Here is a 25424-nt window from a genome sequence, read left to right on the forward strand (position 1 = left end):
CAAGAATAGTGTTTCTAAAACAATTTGCTTAAGGATGATTTCTGTTGAAGCGCATATGAAATGAAAAATTAAACATCCATTTATAGGGTAAAATGGTAAAAGATCCAATAGAAGTTACAAAATAATTGTCATAAACATTATTCTAATGATCATAAATTATATTTAATATTTTGTAACGATTGTAAACGGTAAAATAAACTCTGATAAATAATATTTTATTAGAAAGATCTTATTTAAAAAGAAATACATATGAATCAAATCATACAACGCCAAAAGGTTCATACCCAATGTAAAATTCTTTGTATTACCAACAAGGTAGAAAAAAGAATTTGAGTCATATATATTGATCAATGTTTGGTGATAAAGAACATCTTCTTTTAAATCGCCACTAAATATGAATTATGTCTTGATTCACGTTGATTAGGCGCTAGAGTGTGTAAGTGGAGTTATATTTTTTATATAGATTCTAAGTTAAATTTCATGAGTTTTAAAAGATATTTTTCAAAAAATCAATTGATAGAATAATACGTGAAAATGATAAGTTCATCGATATTTTGAATAACAATAAACAATAGGTTGATGAATAATAATTTTTACATCAATGTGACATATATAGGGCGAAAGTCTATGTTTTATCTTTGTGGGTAAGAAGATGGGAAAGTGAACAACACATTTCATGTGAGCATAAAAATATCCACGTCATAATATTTACGATTTAATGTTTGTATGATCACAATATGAAAATTTTAAAAATATAATTATCAAGTTATTATTTTTTAATTTGAGTAATCAAATTAAATCTAATGATGAACAATTTAATTTATCTTTTAGTATTTTAAGTATTACTTTGTTAGCATTGATGGTGGACCGAAATCCATGCTGCTACACATGTGGCACTTAGAAATTGCAGTAATACAGTGGTCTACCTACATTTGTTGTATTATTTAAATCATTTGTGTATTCGATTATTTGTGATATAAGGCTCAGTTGGGGTATAATTTGTACATCGTTAATTTCACAAAGAATTTAAAGAGGCATTAATTGAATAATGTGTTACAACAATCCCAGTCAATTGCCAGCGAACGTTGAACGATATGCAATTACCCAACTGTCACACCTCAAGCAACCAAATAATAAATATGTTGTGGATCCACATTCACTCAACCAATGTCACTTGTTTGCTTTATTATGCATTTATTGTATATATAATAAAGAAACGGATTTGATTTCTCTATTCAATAAAAAGATCAAACTGTCTCGATCGATATTTTCATGAAAAGATGACTGAAGACAACATCAAATTAATAAAAAAAAATGTAAACAACATTGGTGACATTAATTCTCAATTTAACAACCGATGGGCTCTCGACGTTTGTCAGGAGTAACGTTGAATGATAGATGAAAATGGTCTGTAAAAGAAGAGTAGTTGAAAGATAAGACTGGCAGGCTTCTTGGTTTTGACTTGTACGAGACACCCAACACTTACTATCAGAATAACTACATATTGCGTACAAGCTACTTCCAAAACATTCATTCATTCGCCAATAGGATTGGCCCTTCCAACAGAATAGCTCTGTTTCAAGACTCCGATTATCTCTTCGGCAACACCTTTCTGGTGAACACTGATTGAAGGCCGAGCTTCCGGATAGCAATGGGACCTGGTGGACCGGGAGGAGGACCAGGAGATCCTTGGGGCCCTGGATTTGGAGGGCCAGGAGGTCCTGGTGGTTTCTTTGGTGGCTTTGCGAATGGTTTGTGCAACATGATATCTTCATGGTAAGCAATCTCGTTGTTACTCAATTCTGCTCCCATGTATAGTTGAGTGCGTTTTGATTGAGCTTTTACATTGTTTGGACTTGAAGCTTCTATTGCCTCTGCTGTTGTTGGCTACTGCAAGACTGCTTTGGCGGACCCCGTGGCTATGGCCCTCCCCCTTTCTAATCCTCTCTCACCTGCTGCCTGCTGCCTGCTGCCCTGCTTGTGTTGTGTAATGCCTTTTAATAAACTTTACAATCTAGTCATTGCTTCTTATTGTTGTTTTCCCTACTATTTTCTTCTATTTCCCTGTAAACTTTTATCAGCGTTCATAAATGATGTTATAGACTGGTTGGAATTTCCTTGTTATCGTCCACACTAGTATGCCCACATTTTCACCCACAACTTTAGAAGCGGATATCAACAGTTTTTCAAACTGTTAAAAAGGAACATACGATGAACATTTAGAAGGCACAATTTGAGAAATGAGGAAGTGCAGATAAAAAATGGATAAACGTCTCCAACAAGGGAACTCCTTAACAAATACGCAATCCATTCACACAGTTCTTCAGCTTCTTTTTGCACAAGAATTAAAAGAAACAATCATGTTAACAAAGCACACAACCAACATGGTGGTCAATTGGTCATGTCTAGCTCTCAATACAAACAGTTAATATGTACAGAAAATAATTAAAAAGAAGTTAAATCCTAACTGCTCATATTGAAACCGGAAAGCATTGAAGTACCAAGAAACTTTTTAGCAGAACATGCCAAGTCCATAGAAAGACCAAACTATTTTGCGTCTAACAATACCTGCAGTTCAAAACCAGGAGCTTAAGCTTCTCAAGATCCATAAATAAAATTAGGGTTAAGATTAACCAGTCGATTGGAATTGTATCGGCATGATTGGCAAGTCAATACTACAAGTGACCAAGTTACAGGGCAGATTTTTTTTTTCTTTTTTAGCATGACCATACGACAGATTCTACGAGTATCCTGGAATTCTAGGCTTAACACGGAGTAAACCGATTACTTGATAATCTGTTACAACAAAGTTGAAATTCGCAAGGGCCAGCAAAGCAGGTTTAATTATTTGCCACAATCCAGAACACAAAAATGACATTGATAAAAAGTATATGCTTGTATTGATTTTCAAAAATGTCAAAAGTTCAAAAGTTAGGTAAGTTAAACTCATACCTGTTCGCATATCACTCACAAGCAATCTTAGTGTCAAAGCTACTAAGGCAGATAGCAAATGCTTGAAAAGCTCAGATTGGATACTGATAATCCATAGTGAATACATCCTTCCCCACTTTCCCAAACTGCAGTATGACATTCTCATGCTCCTGCTCACCAACTCCATTTACTGGAGATGCAACCAGTTGAAATTTTTTTACTGAAGCAACTGTCACCCGTCCATTAAAGTTCAGGCACCAGCACTGGAGTTGTTCGTGCCACCTGGGTGACTTGTTCCTCAATACCAGCATTTCATCTTTCTGCTCAGACAAAGGTCTGGATCGGAAACTCACTGAACGGGTTGATTTTGATATAAAGAACAGCAGTGATGGGAAAGTATCCAGCTTACTGTGTATGAATTCAGTCTGTGTGGGAGCAACACCTCCGGGCTCAATAGAAGAGGCTGGGATGGCATCCATGACGCACCGCATTCTCCTTGGTCCTCTATAGTACAGAATATATTAATTTCAGTAAGCATACCAAAACTAGGTGATAGACGATGACCACCCCGAGGCAAAGAGAGAGAGAGAAAGAGTAACTTTCCAGATGCTCCTTACCTAGAACCCAAGACATTCAACTCATAAGAGATCTGAGCTACAGGATAGTTGCCAGCTGGGACACATGGAGAAACTTGCTTCATATTAATTAGCATGGTGGAGGAACTTTTAGTAACCTTGGCTCCAGCATTTGGAGGCTGTGCATCATAGACTGTGAACAAGGTCCGCAAAAAGTTTGATCTGTTAAAGCAAATCAAGGTAAGTTTAGATTCTGAAATTACTAACATATGATGTATCAGCAAAATCATAAACCACTGGACAGTACCTCAACTTTCCAACGTAGGTACTGCTTCCTTTCAACACATCATTGCCATTTAATGAGATTATATAATCTGTGCAGGTAGGACGGAGGTACTTCCTTGCAGCGAGAAGGAACTTTCCATCATCATTTGAAGCTGCCAAGTAAATACATAAAGCAAAACAGTTTTACATACATAACTAAGAAAAGATACCAAAAGAGATACAAGGCACTAATCAATCACCTCAAAAGAAAGACAAATAAATAAAAGCAGCTCACCTTGATTCAAGCCAAGGTAAAGATAATATGTTTGGTTGCTACGGTTAAGCTTTATGTAACACTGAAGAAGGGAGTTCCTTGGACCAGGCTGCAAAAGCAAATAACAAATACTGTGAACATATATATCCAAACTTTTCACTTATCATGGATACTTAATGAATAATGAAAACTGCTCCAAGTAGAAACATATAGCTTCTAGTCTATTATCTTAGATAGGTGCCTTTAAAGCAATTATACAGCCAAGTAACTGTCAAGTTCACAATTCATCTCAGGAGAATTTCTGCCTTTAGAATTCAAGATTTTTTATTTGGTCACTTATGAAAAAGAAAACTGTTGTGATGCAGCATGATAAACAGCACTCAACATATTTCTAACTCTAGATTCTAAACTTCCTACAGAGTATGACAAGACGATCCTAGAATGCAAGACACATCTCAACTTAAACAAATCAGCAGAAGGTAGATATTGCCCCTCATTTTTCACATTATATACCCACCATTACTTATGAAAGCACACCTGTAAGGAGAGTATAACAAGAGAAAGGGAGTGCGACAAATTTTGTAAATGCTAGGGAATTGTCCTAACTTAAATCAAACTTGAAAAAGAAAAAGGGGAAAAGGAAAAAAGAAGACATACTAGAACGGTCATCCCACCATGTGGATTCATCACCTACGGGTGCTTTTTGAGTAAATGTAAATGCTGCACAAGCAAAGAACAACTTGGTGGCACTTGGCGGGCCTGGGAGCCATTTTATGAGATTCAGATGGTCGGATCATAGATACTATTGTTAGGAAAAAACTATTTTTAATGTATTTGAGTTTAAGTTATGGCTATAAAAGAATGAATAATTTTTTCCAGGATGTAGGAATTTTTAATGTAATCATCTTAAATGGAGCTTAAGGAAAGAGGTACCAGATCATTTATAGCATGACACCTAGACGAAGAAACTACCTTTTTGACCTGTAACCTTAATTCAATATCCGGGTCTTTCCTTATGAGGGATGGGAACTCTGACACATTCTTTAGCTATAACACTTTATCCTAATGAGGTGAGAATAGTTCACAATTCCAGATAATCCTGACTTGGATGCCATTGCAGTTGATTAGTATAAGGAAAAAAAGATTTAAAGATAGAGCATAATAGAATTACTTTAAGGTCAATAAATAACCAAGTGAAAAGCAATTCGATCAAATAAAAAATAAAATTCACTTAACAGAAAAGAATAAAAGGACAGGCATGCAGCTAGTACCTGCTTCAATGAGATTGGGAATGTCAAACTGCAAGACATTTCTGGGGTTTTCACAATTTCCTTCATAATCTCTCTCCAATTCCTACATACACCAGCACAAACAACCACATTCTTCCGTGGAGGCCAAGTAATCTCCGATGCCTCTATTCTCATCAACAAATCCCTCAAAAGCTCAGGTTGCATGTTTGCCCAACAGCTCTGCCCGAACACATCAACTGGAAGCGACTACCCTGTGTGACCTCGATCTCACGCCAAACCCAGACTTCCCATCAAACCCTTTTCTCGATATACTCCCCAACTCTCCCTTCATGTCCTTGATAATGCTCTTAAACGACATCTATGCCTCCTAATCCTCTAAAATCCAATGATAACTTAACAATACACTTCACCTCTAAAATTTCCAATGACTAAACAATGTACCTAAAAGCATTAAATTTCGAAATCTCTCCACGGCTCCACGGTACAACCTAACATCTCCAAAATCAAAGCTCACAATCGCAGACGCATAACCGAATAAACACTAATGATTTGAAATTGACAGCTGAGCTATCAAAATTCATACACAAATAAGCTATGAGCACTAAACAACATGATCCAGAACAAGAAGTCTAATAAGATTGAAAGCTGACTCCAAACACCGAAGTGACTGTTTCGCCCCTAATCATCAGTTCTCCTCCAAATGAATGTAGATTACCATAACTGGCATCCAAAAATATCATAAAGAAACAACACTTACCACCAAATTTACCCATCAGCCAATAAATCTAAACAAAAAGCTAGCCGTGAAAAAAGATCAAAAAGCTTAAAAGGAAACAACATTCAAACTAACACCTGTAGATCTCTCTTCTTATCCTAAGTCCAACCAGGACCCATCAAACTACCAAATAATAAGAAACAAGACAATTGTGAAAAACATCAAACCTTAACAAAGATGAAAGATCAAAGCACATGGAATAACATCCGGGTCAACAAGTATCAGGTTTTAGGATCATGGGGTCGATGGTATCTGAGGTTTTTGGCCTTGGGCAGTGAGAAGCCTGCAGGTGCAAGATGGGGGAAAGATTTAAGGCTAAGTTGCCAAAGTTGGTTGCGTTTGGTGCGTTTTTTTCGGGTTAGTCTGGTGATGTGTGGAGGACTTGGAGCAGAGTTTTACTGTGATTGAATGCCTGCCCACCCAAGGGTCCCATCTTCATCTTCCCTTATCCAATTATGAACCTCACTGACTTGTATTTCCGAATAAGAAAAACTTTATTTAATTTTAAAAGGTAATATTTTTTAGTATAATGATAAAATTTAGCCCTAATACTTAATTAGATAGTTACTTTATATGAATTAATCAATTAAATAATTTTGGTGATTAAAGGGATATTTATTATCTCTTAAGATTTTAAGTTCGAATATGTCGTTTGCAAAAATATTTTAGCGTTTATTATTAAATGATCAAAAATCTTTCGAACAAATATTATCTTTTAATCATTTGAGACTAATAAAAAAAATTAAATAGTGATTTTACAAGAAAATTGATAGTTGACTAACTGTTGTTGTTCGGCGTTGATGTAATAAATATGTTGCATAGTCATTTTGAATCTATGTTATATAACACATTATCACTTATGTACAAGTGATATTGTCACATTGACTATTAATATTGATTGTTAGTTAATTAATAATTTTTATTTAAGTATTAGTCATTTAAATCTAAAATGAAATGTTTGCAAATAAAAAATATTTTAAAAAGTAAAGATTAAAATAATTATTTAATCAAACACTGAAATAAATTTTATTATTATAAAATATAAAAATATAAAAATTACAATTTAATAAAATTATGTGAGATAGTATTTTATACCGAATGTTTATGTAATAATTATTTTAGGTTACCTTATTATTAATTTCATAATAATAAAATTGATGCGTCTATTAATCTTTCTATAAAATTAATTTATTGGAAGAACTCTTGTAAATGCAAGTTCATGTTAGTTGCTAGAATAGTTCAGTTGGCTAAAGCGTGTGGCTGTTAGCCACAAGGTTCGAGGCTCGAGCCCTCCTTGTACCGATTCAAAAGTTGTCTTTTTGCCCATTCTTGTTTATTACCAATTTTTATAAGTTGTCTTATTTTATAAAATATATTATAGTTTAATTTTGATAACAATTTATTTATTTGTCTCTATTTGTAGTACATTTTTATATTTAATGATTAGTTTAGAGAAAAATAAAACGATTGCATTATTTCTCATGATTTTATGGGTAAAATATTATAAAATTATATAATTTTTATATATTAAAAATAAAATATTTTTTAATTTTTAAAAATTATACGTGAGAGTGTTCAAGTTACAAATATTTTTCTTGTATAATTATCGATATCTAATTTATTAATCGATGATTCATATTAAATATAGTATAAACAATGATGATCGTCTTAACTCAATTTACTCTATTAATAAACATCAAAATTTAAACTTTTAAACTTATTTTCAAGATCTCGAAACATATCCTTACCAAAGAGCCTTTTGGGCTTTTGGCAATTCTCATTTAGGGTTTTTTGGCCCAATACGATAGTTCTAAAATAAAATTAATAAAATAAAGTTGTCAGATTTTTAATTTAGGATATACAATATTTTTGATGCAATGCACGAAATCGATCTACTCCTCTAGTTTTTAAAATTTAATAAAAAAATATTTTTTATTAAAACTCATCACTTTAAGATAATAAATTTAAATAAAAAAATATTAGAATAAATTCATCAACTCAACATGATGAATCTATTTAATACTATACCAAATATCGTATATCTCAAATTAAAAAATCATATTTTTCCAATTATATTTTTGGTCTGCCTGCAGTATAAGTTAAAAAACCCAGGGTTTAGATTTTGGGGTGATAGATCCACCGACCACGAAATTATACCGCCACAAACCGTTATTCTTTCACCCGTGTTATAAACCTCGGTATTTTCATCCACGATGCATTCCATTTTCTTCTAAGGAAAAAATGTAGTATTTTTCGTAGTTAATTCTCATTTTCTAGGTAAACCCATCAGTATTCCATTAACTATAAAATTTATGACTTAAATATTTTAATAATAATATATAGTGATTATAAAATAATATTTATTTATGATATTTTTTTAATTATTAACAAAATATATATATATATATATATATATATATAAATTGTTCGAACTTAATATTTTCTAAAAAAATAAAACTTCATTTAATCAATGAAGTTACCTAATAGCGTCGGTAACATCAGATATATTTAAAATAATATTTGAAATATACTTACATTATATTAGTCAAATCTTTTTATTAATTTACGACATATATGACACGTGGTAGAAGGATATTGGACATACCACAATCCTAATTAGGGGTGAGCTTTTGATCGAGTCGAATCGAGAAAAAAATTAAGTTATTCGAGTTAACGAGTCCTATTTTACAATTCGGATTTGATTTGAATTTTTTTAGTCTAGTCGAATTGATTTTTCGAGTTTTTGTTTAAATTTAATTGTAAACATTTATAATATTATAATATTATTTGATTCAAATTTAATTGACTTTCTATAATCATATATTCAACACAAATATATTTATTCATATGTGATATAAATATGTCATATAAAATCCAAAGACTCAAGTTGAACTTAAAAATAAATCTACTAATTACTAAAAAATTTAAATTATTCGAGTTACATTTTACAACTCGATTTAAATTTAATTTTTTTCGAACTAAATCAAATTTATAGAATTACAATTTAAACTCAATTCAAGTTGAGTTTTACTAACTACTAAGAAACGAAGATAACATCAAACCGCATAGAAAGCGTTTTTCATGTCAGGAATTGGATTTTGTGTTTCATGGGATTTGGAAAGGGCTAATAGTAGGTGGAAACTCATGATTTCTTTCCATATAAATGTGTTGCATTCAGTGAAGTTTGTGGCTATTATTTGAATGGCGGGTTTGAATATTGAAATTACCGCCTGTTTCTAAATTCACTGTGCTAGCCTTCCCCTCCCCTTATAAAATCCCATGGACGGCTAGTTCTGTCCATCCTCTCATTCACTGCAAATGTAATAAATCATACATTTCTACCTTTGACAAATTCACTGTGCTTTGGCATTTTCTGGGTTTGAACCTACTTTTTATTACAAGGGAGAAATGGCGCAAACGATGAAGAAGGAAGCTCCACGGTGGTGGTGGTTTGATAGTCATCAAAGCGGATCGAAGCGCTCTCCATGGCTTCATTCCACTCTTTCTGGTAAAACCCCAATATTTTATTCCCACATGCTCAGTTTCTCTGTCATACCCATTTTGCTTAAATGATGAAGTGTTTTTTTATACCAATGCTAGAACTGGAGTACAAGACAAAGACGATGCTGAAATTGATCGAGGAAGATGCAGATTCCTTTGCGCAACGTGCAGAAATGTACTACAAGAAGCGGCCGGAGTTAATCAGCTTGGTTCAAGATCTCTACCGAGCCCACCGTTCACTGGCCGAACGGTACGATCAGGTTAAGACAGGCATCATAGGATTAGGATCATCCTCATCCATGAAGTCCAATTCAGACAAGACAGTCAACGTGACCTACGACCGTCACCCCGACACTTCCGGTTCCGAAGACGGTCCCGAATCCGAAGTTGATGACCCTAAACATGACGTAATATACGAAGTTCTAAGTGGGGTATCCGAAGATGATGAAATAATGAAGTTGAAGGAAGAAATAGAAAGGCTGAAAGAAGAGAACAAGAACCAGAAGGCTCAATTGTTGCAGAAAGATAAGGAGAAGAGACAAGTGATTAGAGAACTGAGTTTGGCAGTCCAAGTGCTCAAGGATGATAATATTGAGCTCAAGAAGAGTATTGCTAATCAATCATCCACCCCAAGCAGGAAACGGAATCCCCTGGAATTCAACAGATCAAAGGCTGGATTTTTGGGGATGTTATTCAATGGATCTTCCATGTCACATGCTACTGCAATTGCTCTCTAGTTTTAGTTGCCTACAGAGCAAATACCATATACATATATACAAAGTATTATAAATCCACTACAACAAAAGTGTTCTGTAGCGGCGTTTTTAGCGGCGTTTGGAGAGTAAACGCCACAATATTTTGAAATCTAGCAGCGTTTATAATCTAAATGCCGCCACATGATAATATAGCGGCGTTTTTTTGAAAAAACGCCGCAATAGAGTGGTAATCTAGCAGCATTTATGGCACAAACGCCGGTATAGAGTTATTTATTGTGGCTTTTTATCAACAAACGCTGTAAAAGAGTAGTCATTTAGCGGCGTTTTTGTACAAACGCCGCTATTGAGTATTAATGGTGCGGCATTTTTTGATAAACGCCGCAATATTATTGTTTTTAGTGGCGTTTTATGTACAAACGTTGCAATATATTGGACATATAGTGGCGTTTTAACAAAAAACGCTGCAATAGAGAAGAAATTTTGTGGCGTTTTAGGCCAAATGCCACAATATAGCGGTAAGTTAGCGACGTTTATACCTCAAACGCCGCAATCATTAATACTTTCGTGTCATTTTTAGACAAACTCCACAATAGTATTAATCAATAGTGGCGTTTTTTTTATAAACGCCGCAAAAGTATGTGATATAGTGACGTTTGTATTAAAAACGCCGCAAAATGTTAAATATACTATCCTCCTTTTCTCCTTCTTAAACCCTAAAATCATTTCAACTCTTCTTCCCTCAAACCTTCTTCTTTGATACAACAACAGGCTGAGCACGATTCCAAGCGACGTCGTCTTTTGAATGTCCCGGCGACCAAATTGGCCCTTTGATCGACGAACTATAACACAATTGCACGGTTTGATCCCTCTTAAATTAATGACATTTTTCATTTTCATTTTTGTGGGTATTCTGAAAATGGTGAAAACCCAGAAAGCTAACGTATTGGAAAAAAAGGAGTATGTGTTGCCTTGAGTAAGAGAAATTATCGTAGGAATGTCTGCCTTGAGTAAGAGAAATTAATGATAGGAATGTCCGGTCTCGCCGTTGAAACTCGATGATGACCCAAAAGGAATTTCTATTACTCCATACCCTTCCATGGCCGATCTCGTACTTGAAGGTAATAATCTATAAATCTTTAAGCCGCTATATACTATTTTTCTATGGTCACTAAAATTTCATAGATCGTACGCATGTAGGATCTTCGAAGCTTATTGAGAAATATGATAGAGGAGTTGATAAATACCCGATGTTTAGAACCGAATTTGGTAACTCTGTGGCATTGAAAGAATCTTCAATTGCAAAAGCAGTATGTATCCTCAATGATGACGATGTCTCCTCTACTGTTACTCCAAGTAAATATTTTATATCATCTATTTAAATTTATTTTTAATGTTTGATTCATTTCCCAAGCCACCTTCAATCAAGTTTCATAGTGTAGGTGGAAGTTCGTTATCTGTTTCAAGTGAAGCACTGAAGCGCACAAAGAGTCTTCTTGGTGAACCGGAGGTAGGGGATTTATTTGGTGAAATGGATGAACAGTTTCTCCATATAGAGTTTACAGGGAGGAAAAACTTAACGATGCGTCGTCAAACAAGGAAAATCGCTTTCCTACGTTCTTTCCCCACGAATGAGCAATGAAGACTAAATTGTAGTGAACAATATGGGTGAAGACTGTTTATGCATAACTTTAATGTTTCTAAATTTTAATGTATTTTGTTGTTAAGTATTTTATGCATAACTTCTTTCTTAATTAAAATGCATGGTTGTTGTTAATTACATAAAAGTACATGGTAGTAAATTTAGTTTATCTAGAGAAGAAATGAAATATTTAAAATATGTTAATCTTATATAAATAAAGGTATTTAGCGGCATTTATATCAATAAACGCCGCAATAGGTTTATCAATAGCGGCGTTTTTATAAAAAAACGCCGCAATAGGTACATCCATACATTTAATTTAATGTTTATCAAATAGCGACGTTTCTTTAAAAAACGCCGCGATAGAGTAGTAATATACCGATGTTTGTGGTACAACCGTCGTAATAGGGTTAGTTTTTAGTAGCGTTTTTCCAATAAACGCCGTGATAAAGAGTAGTTTAGTCGCGTTTTTATACAAACGCCACAATAGGTTTCATCAATAGTGGCGTTTGTATCTAAAAATGCCGCAATAGATTCATTCATAGTGGCGTTTTTGTATTTAACGCCGCTATAAAGTGTACTTTAGCGGCGTTTGTCTCCAAACGCCGCAATAGGCTTTATCAATCGTGGCGTTTTTGTTAGAAACCAACAGCTTTGGCTCACAATCACCGTCGTTGGGGTGTTTTTCGACCGATTAAGGCTACCGTAGGGTTAGGTTTTCGTCGAGGTAGGGCTTAGCCGACTTGGTTCGCGTCTGGTCGGCTCTGGTTCGTCGTGGGAGCCTCTGGATTTTGCTTTCTCCTTAATTGTCGGTGTTGTTGGCCGTTTAAGGTCACGACAACGTTGGCCGATTTTGAGGTATGTTTTCCACAAATTTCTATTATATACTATTTTCTCCCTTCTTTTCCAATTTATCTGGGTCCAATTTTGGTCCAGCTCCAGGAATTGAAATTGTTTGTGTTTTCCCCAAAAACAGCGCCAAAGGTAATACACCTTTTGATGCTGCATCTGGGATTTTGACACTAGTAGTTTGCGTTTATTAGTGTTTAGCAAAGAACCTATCCCTTGTTCAGAAACTGAAATAATTTTTCTGGTTTTATCGTTAATTAATAGTTCAATGTTCATTACATATATGGAATGAAATGTCAATATTTGGAAAATTCATCTGCAATTTTTGTTTACCAATGCTATCATATATACAAATGATTTCTGTTTCAAATGTGAATATAGTTTATCTAGGTAGGCTTTTAAGATCCATTGCATTGGAAATGAAAAATATAAACTATAGGTTATTTAAAAACTGAACCACCTCCACATATTCATGTCTGGATTAGAAATGATGTTTTCTCTTAATGGTTAGAAATGTCAGGTTCAGAATCAATTCGCACAATTAGGACCCCTTCACGATGTCATTTAAATTTACGAACGATGCATGTTAACTTAATTTAGCACCTACTTCTTGTTCTACAGATTTTAGATTTTTATAACATTGATCTTGACGAAAACTAAGAGTTAGAAGGTCTTGCTGTTTTTTTTCTTTGGAATCTTCTGTTGGTATTTAACCAGATACAATGCTTATGTTCAGTTTTTGTTGAGCGTAGACTGAAATTTACAATATGTTGGAGTTTATTTATATGTTTTCTGATTACTATGTTGATGGTAATATGGTATTTGGCTATCAAAATTCAAAAATGTTAATTGATAATGTGGTACTGATCTGTTGCATATTATTTAAATTAATTTTTACTACGAACTAATTAGTATAAAGGAATCTCTCATATGTGTTTATCTTTCTGCAGGTGTTTGATTTTATTGTTCAAAAGCTTCAAGCACTGAGGAAACCGAAGACAAACATTCAGATTCTTCAACAAAACGTTCTTTTGAAATACAAGTACGCTTCCTCTATAATATTTTTTGGTGGCTCATTTACTGTTTCTATTGTGTTCAACACCCAGATGCTTAGCTTAGTAACTGAATTTCAAGGAAAACTTGTATATTCTAAGAATTTTCATGAATTCTATCATACACCATCAAACTGTATAATTGCATTAGCCCAAAAGGCAATTGACATGTATTTGATCTCTATGTATTGTGTGATACTGGCTTTAATTGGTTCTGTATAGCACATAGATAACTTGATTAAATTGGTATAATTTGGAACATGTATGTATGACATTTTGTATTCTGCACCAGGATTGGTTTAAACTGAGGAAGTTACTATTTTAGTTTGTTTCCTCTGTTTCATACATTGTTCCTCAAAATTTTGTCAAACACTGATATATATATGGAAGTCCAAATTAAAAAAAAAACAGTTTGTTTGCCTCAACAGTAACATGTGCATCGAAACAGGAAGTCAATAATAATTTTGCTTATGAACCCATGGTGTCGCGTATAGAGAATGAGTTAAAATCAAAGCAATTTTTAGTGGTGAAGAACACAAAGAGGATGCCAAAATGTTAACTTCCTTAAATTGATTCCTTGGTTAAATTGAATTGTCATATGGTTTAGGGGTGAAATAAACTTAATAAACCAGTTAAATTCCTTGTTTAAATTGAATAATCATATGACTTTTGCTGTGCTGCTCCATTAGGAGCTTGAATTCGAAAAGAGGGATTTGTTTATTCTCTCATGTATTTATTGTTTTAATTCTGTTTTTGTGTGTATGCTATTGAAATATTAACTTGGTAGGGAATTGGATTATCTTCAAGTTATGTACTCTCATTTTGTCGTTTTGATGGTTAGAAATATTATGGCTTTCGCTTATAAGATACATTTGTTTAATTTATTTAAGAATCTTATAATATTTGTTTAGTAATCATGTTTATCATGTACGATTACTGCATGTTTATAATTGAAGAGGAGGTGTGAAACAAATGAAGAGTCAGAAGAAATGTCCAGTTAACTCTTAATCAATGATCCATCTTTGGTTCTGTTAACGACATGTTGTCTTTCAATGTATTCATTAATTAAATCGTTTTTATTACTCATGTTTGTTTATTACAGATATAATGCCGAGGAGAAAAATATCTGATTTGCGGGTTGTTCGAGCTTTTGAAGACCATGAAGAAAGAAATAACGAGGAAATGAATGCACCTGAGTCTTCCAAAGTTCCTGAAACTGTTGAAGAAGTAGAAATTCAAGGTAATCTTCGAAACTTTATTTACTACTTTGTTCATTTTCAAAACTGACATTTAATAATTTTTTATATAGTTGAAAATGCTGGAACGCGCAAGACTCGAGGACGTACAACTTTAAAGGAATTATACCAACTTCCTCCTGGGCATCGTGTCAAAGTTTCAAGAAACGATGCCGATCAACCTATTAGCCCAGAATCACGTCTTCTAGCAGGTTACTTAGGCATAGTTGGACGTAATGCGAATCTGTTACCGATCAATTATGAGTCATGGCGCAAAATGCCTAATAGTAACAAAAATCAAGCGTTGGATTTTGTTAAGGTAATAATGTCATTATAATAGATACTATATATAAATTCAATACTAATTTATACTTACGGTGCATACTTATTTGCTGTATAGGAGAAATTTGTTTTAGAGGTCTCTGACGATTATGTGAAGCAAGCGTTAGGAAGAGATGGAGGGACTACAAGAGCTCCTTAAAGAAGAAATACTTTAAGAATGATCTCAGCCTTGAAGAGAAGTTGCAAACAGTCCCACCAGGAATGCTCAGGTACCAATGAGAAGATGCAGTCAGATTTTGGAGTTCTCAAAAAGGACAGGTATGATGTATTTTTCATAAATACTTGTAACAAAATTTAAATCATCATTATAAGTGGTTGTTTGACATTGTAGGACCGAGAGCATGTTGGTGTTGCTAGCAGGCAACAACAAAAGTTTACGCACACGGCTGGATCGAAGAGCTTTGCTTGTATAGCTCATGAGGAGGTATTATAGATTATTGAAATAGTTTTTTTGTATTCCATGTACATACTAACTCATAGTAATTACATTATGGTACATTGTAGGAAAATACATCCGGTTCTAAAGTTGGTCGAATCTAACTCTTCGACATGACGCATAAGAAGAAGGATGGCACTCCTATGACTGCTGATGCTGCAGAAATTATGGTACGTTTATTGGGTAGATGTTTTAAATTTACCTGACTTTATTTATATTTGTATCATGATATTTTTTATTTTAATTAATTATTCACTTTATTATTAGGAAAAATTGAGGGAGAAAAGGGCAGAGTATCATGCTACTGCTTCGAGTCAAGGTATTGTTAATGATGATGACATTGAAAACCAAGCTATTAATGACGTTTTGGGTCCTGAAAGATATGGTCGGGTACGCTGTCAAGGATCATTCGTTACTCCCACCAAATATTTTGGATCCAGTTCATCACAATACATGTCATCACAGTCTCGATCTTCCCAATTAAAAGTTGGTCGTTTAAAAGAAAAGTTGGCTGAGATGGATCAACAAATGGCTAACTTGAAAGCGGAAAATGAAACAAGGGAAGTAGAGAGAGCAGCAGCGGAAGCAGCTAGAGCAGCAGCGGAAGCAGAGAGAGAAGCAGTGGCAGCACAGAGAGAGGCAGCGGCAGAACAAAGAGAAGTAATATATCAGCAGAGATGTAAAGAATTTGAAAAACGACTCAATGATATGATGCTGATGATACAAAAAACGCAACCTCAGAATCCACCATCGTAGCCTCATTTATGTTATGAGCATTATGTTAATGTTACTGAACCGTGTTTAACTTAACTTATATTACGTTAATGAAAATTTTTATTTATTATATTGGATTTGATGTTATTGCTGTTTTGTTTGTTGGATAATGGAACAGGTTGAAAAAACAGATTTGAGGTATTAAGCATAATTTTTAGAACTGTTAAATTCTGTGTTATTTAGCGGCGTTTGTAACAAAAAATGTTGCAATATACCATACATTTAGCGGCGTTTGTGATAAAAACGCCACGAAATCTCAAGACATATTGCGGCGTTTTCGACGAAAATGCCGCTAAATCTCAAGACATATTCTGCGGCGCTTGTAGGAAAACGTCGCTAAATATCAACATCTTCTGCGGCGTTTGTAGGAAAAACGCCGGTAAAAATAAACATCTACTGCGACGTTTGTGAAGAAAACACCGCTAAACATCAACGCCTATTGCGGCGTTTGTCTGCCAAATACCGTTAAATATCAACACCTATTGCGGCGTTTTTCTGCAAAACGTCGATAAATATCAATACCTTTTGCGGCGTTTGAACCTATATGTTGTCACCTATTACGGCGTTTTTTTGTTGAAAAATGCCGCAAACTTTAGCGGTACTATTTTTAGCAGCGTTTGTCTTTATGCCGCAGGTGTTTTTAGCGGCGCTTAAAAACGCCGCTATAAGTAAAAAAAAACGCCGCAACAAGCCACTTTTGCTGTAGTGATCCTATGGGAATCAGATTACAAGTAGCGTTGTATTATTCACCCTTTGAACTGTAACTTACTTGATATATGCTACCTTACGAAATAAACATCTGTTTTTGTTGGAATATTGCAGAAATGCAAAGGAAGAACACGAGTGAATACTTTCTTGATTGGATGAATTGAATTACGTTTACAGTATGAAGTACTATGGTTTTATACTACAATACAACAACCTCCTGTAAAAAATTAACAAACTGAAACAAATTCATAACAGCCTAGTCTTCTAGAACTCCTCCTTCTAGAACTTCTCCACACCCAGCTATGCATGAACTAAACGTGAACCATGCTTGACACTACACACACGCACACTCCTTTCTTACGAACTGCATCATTCATTCTCTTAACATTCTCCCTGCTTCTTCCCCTCTTTAGAAAAACAAGCACGCATTCAACTTGTCACGAAAGCTGGCAAATGCAGCTTTTGCTAAGGGTTTAGTCAAGCCATCAGTAACTTGATGAGCTGCTGGAACATAGTTTACACATAGCTGATTTGCAGCTATCTTTTTCCTAACAAAGTGCACATCTAAGTCGACATGCTTGGACTGCGAGTGATACACTGGATTAGCACTTAACACAATAGCGCTGGTATTATCACACCATATTGTTGGCTAATTGCATTGTGATACCTTCAAGTCAGTGAGCAAAGCATCAACCCACGCTACTTCAGCTGTTGTGTCAGCAAGACTCCTGTATTCAGCTTCCATGGTTGATCGAGACACAACCTTATGCTTTTTCGCACTCCAAGTCACCAAACTTCCTCCAACAAAAACACAGTAGCCGGACATCGACCGTCTATCATCTGCACATCTTCCCCAATCGACATCCGAGAAAGCTGATATATGCAACTTGCTTGGCACAAATCCCAGACCATAGTCCAATGTCCCACCTAAATAACGTAGGATGCGTTTAGCAGCAAGCATATGTTGCTCTCTTGGTGCATGCATATATCGGGCGACTTTGTTCACACTAAAGGCAATGTCGGGTCTTGTGTGACACACATAGAGAAGCCCTCCTACTAGACTCCGAAATTCTCGTGCATCAGCTAATAATTGTCCTTCATCCTTATTCAATTGCGAGGATGTAACCATAGGAGTATAGGTACACGAGGCCTTAGTCATTTTTGCTTTCTAAAGTAATTCTAAAGTATATTGCTTTTGACTAGGCACCAATAACTTATCACATCTCCTGACTTCAATGCCCATAAAATAATGTAGTTCCCCTAAATCCTTCAACGAAAAATAATCTTTTAACAATCTGACCACTTTTTCAATTTCACTCGACGACTGCCCGATTATTATTATGTCATCAACATATACTAAAATATATGTTGACACTTCACCTGCTGCCAGAACAAAAAGGGAAGTATCAACTTTGGACTCCTTAAATCCAAGACGCACAAGACTGCTTTTTAGCTTTGCATGCCAATTTCAAGGTGCTTGCCGCAAATCATTGAGAGATTTCTGAAACTTGCAGACCAACTTTACACCATCAGTTGTGTATTGTTCAAAACTATACGGTTGATGCATGAATACGTCTTCACTCAGCTCACCATGAAGAAATGCATTATTGACATCGATTTGCCTTAGTGACCACCCTCCAGATACAACAAGGGCAAGTATAATGTTTAACGTAGCAAACCGCACCACTGGGCTAAAGGTCTCCTTGAAGTCTTGCCCAGGCACTTGAGAGTATCCCTTAGCAACCAACCTAGCCTTGTATCTTTGAACCGTTCCATCAGAGTTACGTTTAACCTTAAATAACCACTTACAACCAATAGTAGATCGTCCTACAAGTAACTGAACAAGCGTCTATGTGCCATTACTTCGAAGAGCAGTAAGCTCAGCATGTACTGTTTATTTCCACTCCTTGGATTGTAGAGCTTCATTAATCGAAGCTGGAAGCACCTCACTTAACGAACTAGTAAAGACCTTGGGTTTAAAGACCCCACATTTTCTTCTCGTCAACATAGGGTGTTGATTAACAGAAACTACATTCTGTTTAGCAGGTGGTTGCAAGTCATCATCTGCTACACCTTCAGGTACTGCAGTGGATAACTGTGTGGACTCAGGACCACTCGACTCAGCCTCGTCATTATCCATATCTGAATTAGTAGCATTTTGAGGAGTAGGGTCACCACCACTCGGAATGCTGAAGTCAACACTATCAACATGTGCATGTGAAGACTCATTAGAGCGTGTGAAGAGACCAGTCGTTGCTTGTACCCTCACATGATGAGGAACAACCTGCAAAGGAGGAGACCTCCACGCACTAGTATGAGGCACAGACTCAGGCTGTTTCATATCTACAAAGGAAAACACATGTTCGTCAAATTTAACATGCCTCGAGATATAGACGCGACCATCCTGAGCGAGGCATTAAAAGCCATGATGCTGCGAGCTGTACCCCAAGAAAACCCAATGAGCTGATCTAAACACTAATTTATGTTGTTAAAATGGCCTCAAGTGCGAAAACAACGACACCCAAACACTCGTAGCATGGTGTAATCAGGTTTAGAGCCAAACAACTTTTCAAAAGGTGAAAGATTACCTAACACTTTGGTAGGCAAACGATTAATTAAATGCGATGTAGTAGCCACAGTATACGACCAGAATTGAAACGGGAGAGTAACCTGAGCTAGCAACACGAGTACCAATTCTACCAGGTGACGATGTTTGTGTTTAACGACACCGTTTTGCTAAGAGGCGTGAAGGCATGTGACTCGATGTAAAATGCCAGCACGAGTTAGCTCATATGAAAACCGTCTGTACTCGCCTCCCCAATCACTCTGAACTGACTTGATAGGCAAAGAAAACTGAGTGGTGACCATAGTTTGAAACAGTCGAAATGCATCAAGTGCCTGAGCTTTGTTCTTTAACATATACATCCATGTATGTCGTGTACATGCATCCACAAATGAAACATAATAGTGATAGCCACAGGATGAAACATTAGCAGCACCCCAAAGATCGGTAAAAACAAGTTCAAATGGAACATTGTACACAGTAGTAGAAGAATTAAAAGGCAACTTGTGACTATTTCCCATGCAACAAGCAACACAAGTGGTATTTAAATTCTTTGAAATATTAACATTGATGGAATGACATACATCTTGCAATGTTTGAAATATAGGGTATCCTAATCGCCTATGCCAAAGGTCAAATATACTAGGACCAACAGCATTAGACTTATTACACAAAAAGACTTTAGGTTCCATAGCAAAGGTGTACAACCCTTCATGTTGTTGCCCTCGAAGAACCACTACACCGATTGTTTTATCTCGAACAAAGCACTCATCAGTATGAAACTCAATGAAAACATTGTTGTCCCTAGCAAGCTTCGAAACCGAGAGCAGATGTTTCGTTATTTTGGGTACATGTAACAGATCGCTTAACATTAAAGCTCGAGAGGAAGCATTCAAAACAGTATTACCAATTGAATTTACCCCTAATGACACACTATTACCTACTAGGAGATTACCTGGGCCAAGAAATTCAGAGGAATGCATCAACCTGGATGCGTCTGGGGTGACATGGTGAGTTTCCCCCGAATCAACGACCCAATGTTCACCTGTTGCCAAGTTCGCTTGGGACTGACTCGAAGAGGGATGCTGCTTAGCAGTGCAACATGAGCATCCTGACGAGTCGAGCGTTGCACAATTAACAGTACTGAAATCATCTCTGGCTCGTGATGTACCAGAACCCGCATTGATCCCAGGGAAGTCTCGATCGAAGCGATACCAACACCAATCGACATAATGACCATTTCTACCGCATAACTGACATTGAAGCCGTGTACGACCTCGACCATGCCCACCGGAACGACCACCACGAGGCGCCTCAGACGAGCCAGCCGCTACTCTTCCTTGATCAATATGAGCACTCATAAACTCGCATAGAATCCTCACCTTTCTTCATAGACTGAAGCTTGTAGTGGAGATTCATGACCGTGGTGGTAGAGCGATTAGCAAAATATTGTTGAACTATGTTCCATACTGCAGAGGCTGACTCGGCACTAACAAATTATGGCAACAACGGAGCACTAATCGTGGATAAGAACCAAGACGCAAGGGCACTGTCTTGGGCTATAAAATCTTCATAGGCTTCATTGGCAACAGTCTCGCCGTTTGCATCAACAACCGTCTATAGAAGAGGTGTTAACGAGCCATTCAACAACCTTTCAAGACGGTGGCTGCGAACTGTAAGTAGAACCTGCTACTTCCATAGGAGGAAGTTCATCACATCGAGCACCACATTTACTCGCTTATTGATAAACATACGGGCTGACGACGAGGAGGAATCACTAAAGAGAGCCATCGCAACTCAGCAGAGAGCTCCAAGACCGAAAGCGAATGATACCATGTTGGAATATTGCAGAAATGCAAAGGAATAACAATAGTGAATACTTTCTTGATTGGATGAATTGAATTACATTTACAATATGCAGTACTATAGTTTTATACTACAATACAACAACCTCCTGTAACAAATTAACAAAATGAAACAAATTCATAACAGCCTAGTCTTCTAGAACTTCTCCATACCCAACTATGCATGAACTAAACGTGAGCCATGCTTGACACTACACACACGCACACTCCTTTCTCACGAACTGCATCATTCATTCTCTTAACAGTTTTTTTATATCTATTTCTTCAATTTTCATTTTTCGTTTCTTTAACATGGCAAAATTCGATTTATTTCAACAAAAGCAACCATTATTAGTGTTAATTTGACTCTGATGCCATCAAGTTATTGTTGATGGTCTCAATAGAAAAATAGTGATTTTAGATACTTCACTATTTTTGGATTAGACAGGGAATAGTAGGGAGAAAAGAGAGAGAGATTGAAGAAGACAATATTAAATAATGGGTGTGGGGTTTCAGATTCTTTCACCCTTCCTTGTAGGGGCGGATGCATTAAACCCTAATAGGAGTTAATTGTATCGTATTATTTTGAAAAAAATGGTTAAATTTAATCTAATGGGTTAAGGAAAAAAGGGAAAAAGAAAATTTGTATGTCCTCTATTTAAAAAAAATGAAAATTAAAATTTTATACCTCATTCTTAAATTTTTGGATCCGCCATTGCTTCATTGTATGGGTGTTTATATCTCTAACACCATGCCAGGATTTAAATGGCAGTTGTGGCCGTGTTTTCAATCGCGTTGCGTTTGTTGCGATTACGAATATAACGGATGTTATTACGGTCATAACGGGTATGACGTTTGTGATTTTTTTTTCTAAATGAGTTGATTTATAAAAAAAAAATTTAAATTAAAATAACAAAAAATAGTGATATGTTATTGCCACGATTAACCGCTACTCGTTAAATATGGCCGTGACCCATCGTTATTGGTGTAATTTCACTTTATACTATTATTTTCTGTGATATAGATTTCGGACATCGTTGCGACCATTATACCGCTGTCCAGCCACTGGCGTGCGCAATGGGATGGATATGGTGTTAGTTATAATGTTATACCGAAGTACAACAGTTGGATTTGAACATTTCAGAAGCAATAGCCAATGTATGTTCTGTTTTTGAACCTACAATTCCTTCAGGATTTTATTCTATCTGAATAAAAAAAAAACAGTTTGTGGAATGCCACTTGGTTTACCTAACATCAAACAAAAGTAATATATTACAAAAACAAAAATAAAGGAACACTATATAAAATATTAAGAAAATAAAAAGAGAAACCAGTACTCCACTAGTAACAATAATTGGGGTTTCCATTCCACCCTACTGCAATAAACAAAGTGCGACCACCAAACCAAGCAACAACGTCGGTTTCAGAGCTCCATCCGAAACCGAAGTGGATACCGGCAAAGAACCAGACGGTGCAAGTGCAAAACCAGGGCCAGGAGCCAACACACTGTCGGGGTCAGGAGGGCTGGGGCTCGAAGGAATAGTGGGGAACGATGAATCAGCTGGAGCCGGTGACATGCCTTTAGGAGTAGGGAACAGAGGCTCAATTTCCGGAGATAAACTCGGAGCAGTCGGCAAGAACGCCCGTGCAGCCGATATAGTTGAGTATTGAACACGGAGTTGAGACGAAGACAAGGCTAGTGAAGAAAAACAAGCCATGAACATCATGAATGACCAAATGGAAGCACTAGCCATTGAAAATATCGAGATTGAGTTTGAAAGTTTTTTCAATAGACGAATATATAGAATGAAAAGGGAGAGAGGAGATTAGATTATGCAAAAGGTGTATGAGAAGAATGTGATGAGATTCATGACGAAGGTTTTAAAATCCTGTGATGGTGGGGACTTGGGAGAAAGAGAAAAACAGATGGAGCTATGTGTTTGCTGACAAAAAACGGTTGGCAAAAACTTATTTTTTATGGTAAAAATACAACTCCACTGATATGCTACACGACAATGTGGATTATGTAGTTGTGTTGAGGCGGGAACATATGAACATAGGGTGCCCTTTTCATTTGTTTTTTTATATAAAAAAAAAGTAAAGAAAGGAACTTTCAAGACATGACAATGGAGCTTAAAGTTGAAGTTAATATGTATTTAATTGATCAAAGTAATACCTGGTTTTTCTAGCTTCTGTTCCCTTACCTTTGTAATATAAAAGTCAGTAACAGTGACTGATTTTCAATTGACGCTTAATCATAAAGGTTATTGATTAGATGAATAATTGACATGTGATTTTAAAAAGGGAGATAGAAGAAGAGAAACAAATGACAGTATGGGAAAGGGAGAAGTTTTGGATCTTTGTTATGATTGTGATTTGTGAGCAGTGTCTTTGTGCTTTGAATTCTAGGATACTTCATACTGTCTTAACCATTTCTTTTATTTTTCAGTTAAATATTATATTTAAGATCCATGAAGTTATGAACATATAATTACTTTGATTATATATTAAAAAAATATTATCTTTAACAAACAATAAGTTGGTCTAGTTAGATGAGGCACTAGGTCTCTTAATCATGGTTAGGAGTTCGAATCCTAGCGTTTGCGAATAGAGCGAACTGGGTTGGAAGGGTCGCTCTCGTCTCTACCGGTCAATAAATTAAATATCAGTTATTAATTCAAAAGAAATATTATCTTTGTCCTATTAAAAAATCTACTCATTACTTAGACCAGTCCAGTGGACGTAAAAATTCTCTTTCACAGTCCCAGCTAAGCAATCTTTTTCTCATCTTCAGTCATCATCACCTTCTCATTTGGCTTCAATATACTTCATTCTTTACTTCTTCATTTTTCTATTCACAGCAATTTGCTAGGGTAATCTTGTGATTTCAAATTATAAGATTTTAACCATTAGATTTTAATTATAAGAGATGTTGATCTTCCTAAAGCTCCCGAGTTTGAGCATAGCGTCTACGGAGGTATTTAAACTTTAATGTCAAATAATTTAAAACCTTTAAAACATATACTACTCTATAATCATCTAAATTTATTTAAAAAAACATGGTAAGATAAACAAACTCCGATGGAGACAGATGACGAGGAATACGGAGACAACTTCGTTTAACGTGGAAGGATGGTTTTGGCTTTTGCTCTCTTAACAGCAAAGATTCTCTCCTTATAGGTTGCCCAGCTCCAATTCTCCTATGATGTTTCGGCCTATTCCAGCGTCCCGAGCATGTATAGAAAAAGAACAAAATGCGATGTTTGTTGGTGCTGAAAGAAATTACGTTATTTACTCTATTTTATTTATCTTGTTTATCACAATTTATGTCATCCTTTCTATTTTCATTTTTATAATTTAAACTAGGGTAATCTATGTTGAATACCACTCACCTTTAGGTTAGGGCTCGTTTATGCCAGCAACGTTTTAATTTTATCTATTTTAACACTAACGTTTAAGTTTAACTACAATTATGTCGTTAATGGCGTAACGGCACGATGACATGGCACCTCCGCGCCGTGATATTGCTGACGTGGCTCACTCAACAAAACGACGTCATTTTGGCATGATTGTGTCGGTGCTAAAAAAACCTCAAAACGACGTAATTTTGTTCTAGAAAAATTAGTAAATAATGCATTTGAAGGGATTTGAACTCATAACCTTTTGGAATAAAGGTTAATACTTAACCACTATACC

The 25424-nt window shown here is 35.7% G+C and overlaps 2 protein-coding genes, 1 long non-coding RNA gene and 1 pseudogene across 3 annotated transcripts; 2 read left to right on the forward strand and 2 right to left on the reverse strand.

Annotated features, from left to right (window-relative positions):
• The first annotated feature begins 1525 nt into the window (after positions 1-1525).
• Positions 1526-2128, forward strand: LOC120133190. Its single transcript, XR_005517074.1, has 2 exons — positions 1526-1776; positions 1863-2128. It is a non-coding gene; the product is annotated as an uncharacterized LOC120133190 (long non-coding RNA).
• A 250-nt stretch (positions 2129-2378) lies between these two features.
• LOC120133188 lies at positions 2379-6463 on the reverse strand (annotated as a pseudogene).
• Positions 6464-9472: 3009 nt separating this feature from the next.
• LOC120133189 (protein NETWORKED 3C-like) lies at positions 9473-10307 on the forward strand. Its single transcript, XM_039149834.1, has 2 exons — positions 9473-9577; positions 9670-10307. The coding sequence occupies exons 1-2, from the start codon at positions 9478-9480 to the stop codon at positions 10305-10307; spliced, it is 738 nt and encodes a 245-aa protein (XP_039005765.1). The 5' UTR covers positions 9473-9477.
• A 12615-nt stretch (positions 10308-22922) lies between these two features.
• LOC120133142 (classical arabinogalactan protein 26-like) lies at positions 22923-23652 on the reverse strand. The gene has a single exon (XM_039149791.1). The coding sequence runs from the start codon at positions 23480-23482 to the stop codon at positions 23102-23104; it is 381 nt and encodes a 126-aa protein (XP_039005722.1). The 5' UTR covers positions 23483-23652; the 3' UTR covers positions 22923-23101.
• Between the last annotated feature and the right edge of the window lie 1772 nt (positions 23653-25424).

This window comes from Hibiscus syriacus, unplaced genomic scaffold (genome assembly GCF_006381635.1).
Source record: "Hibiscus syriacus cultivar Baekdansim isolate YM2019G1 unplaced genomic scaffold, ASM638163v2 tig00110577_pilon, whole genome shotgun sequence".
NCBI lineage: Eukaryota > Viridiplantae > Streptophyta > Magnoliopsida > Malvales > Malvaceae > Hibiscus > Hibiscus syriacus.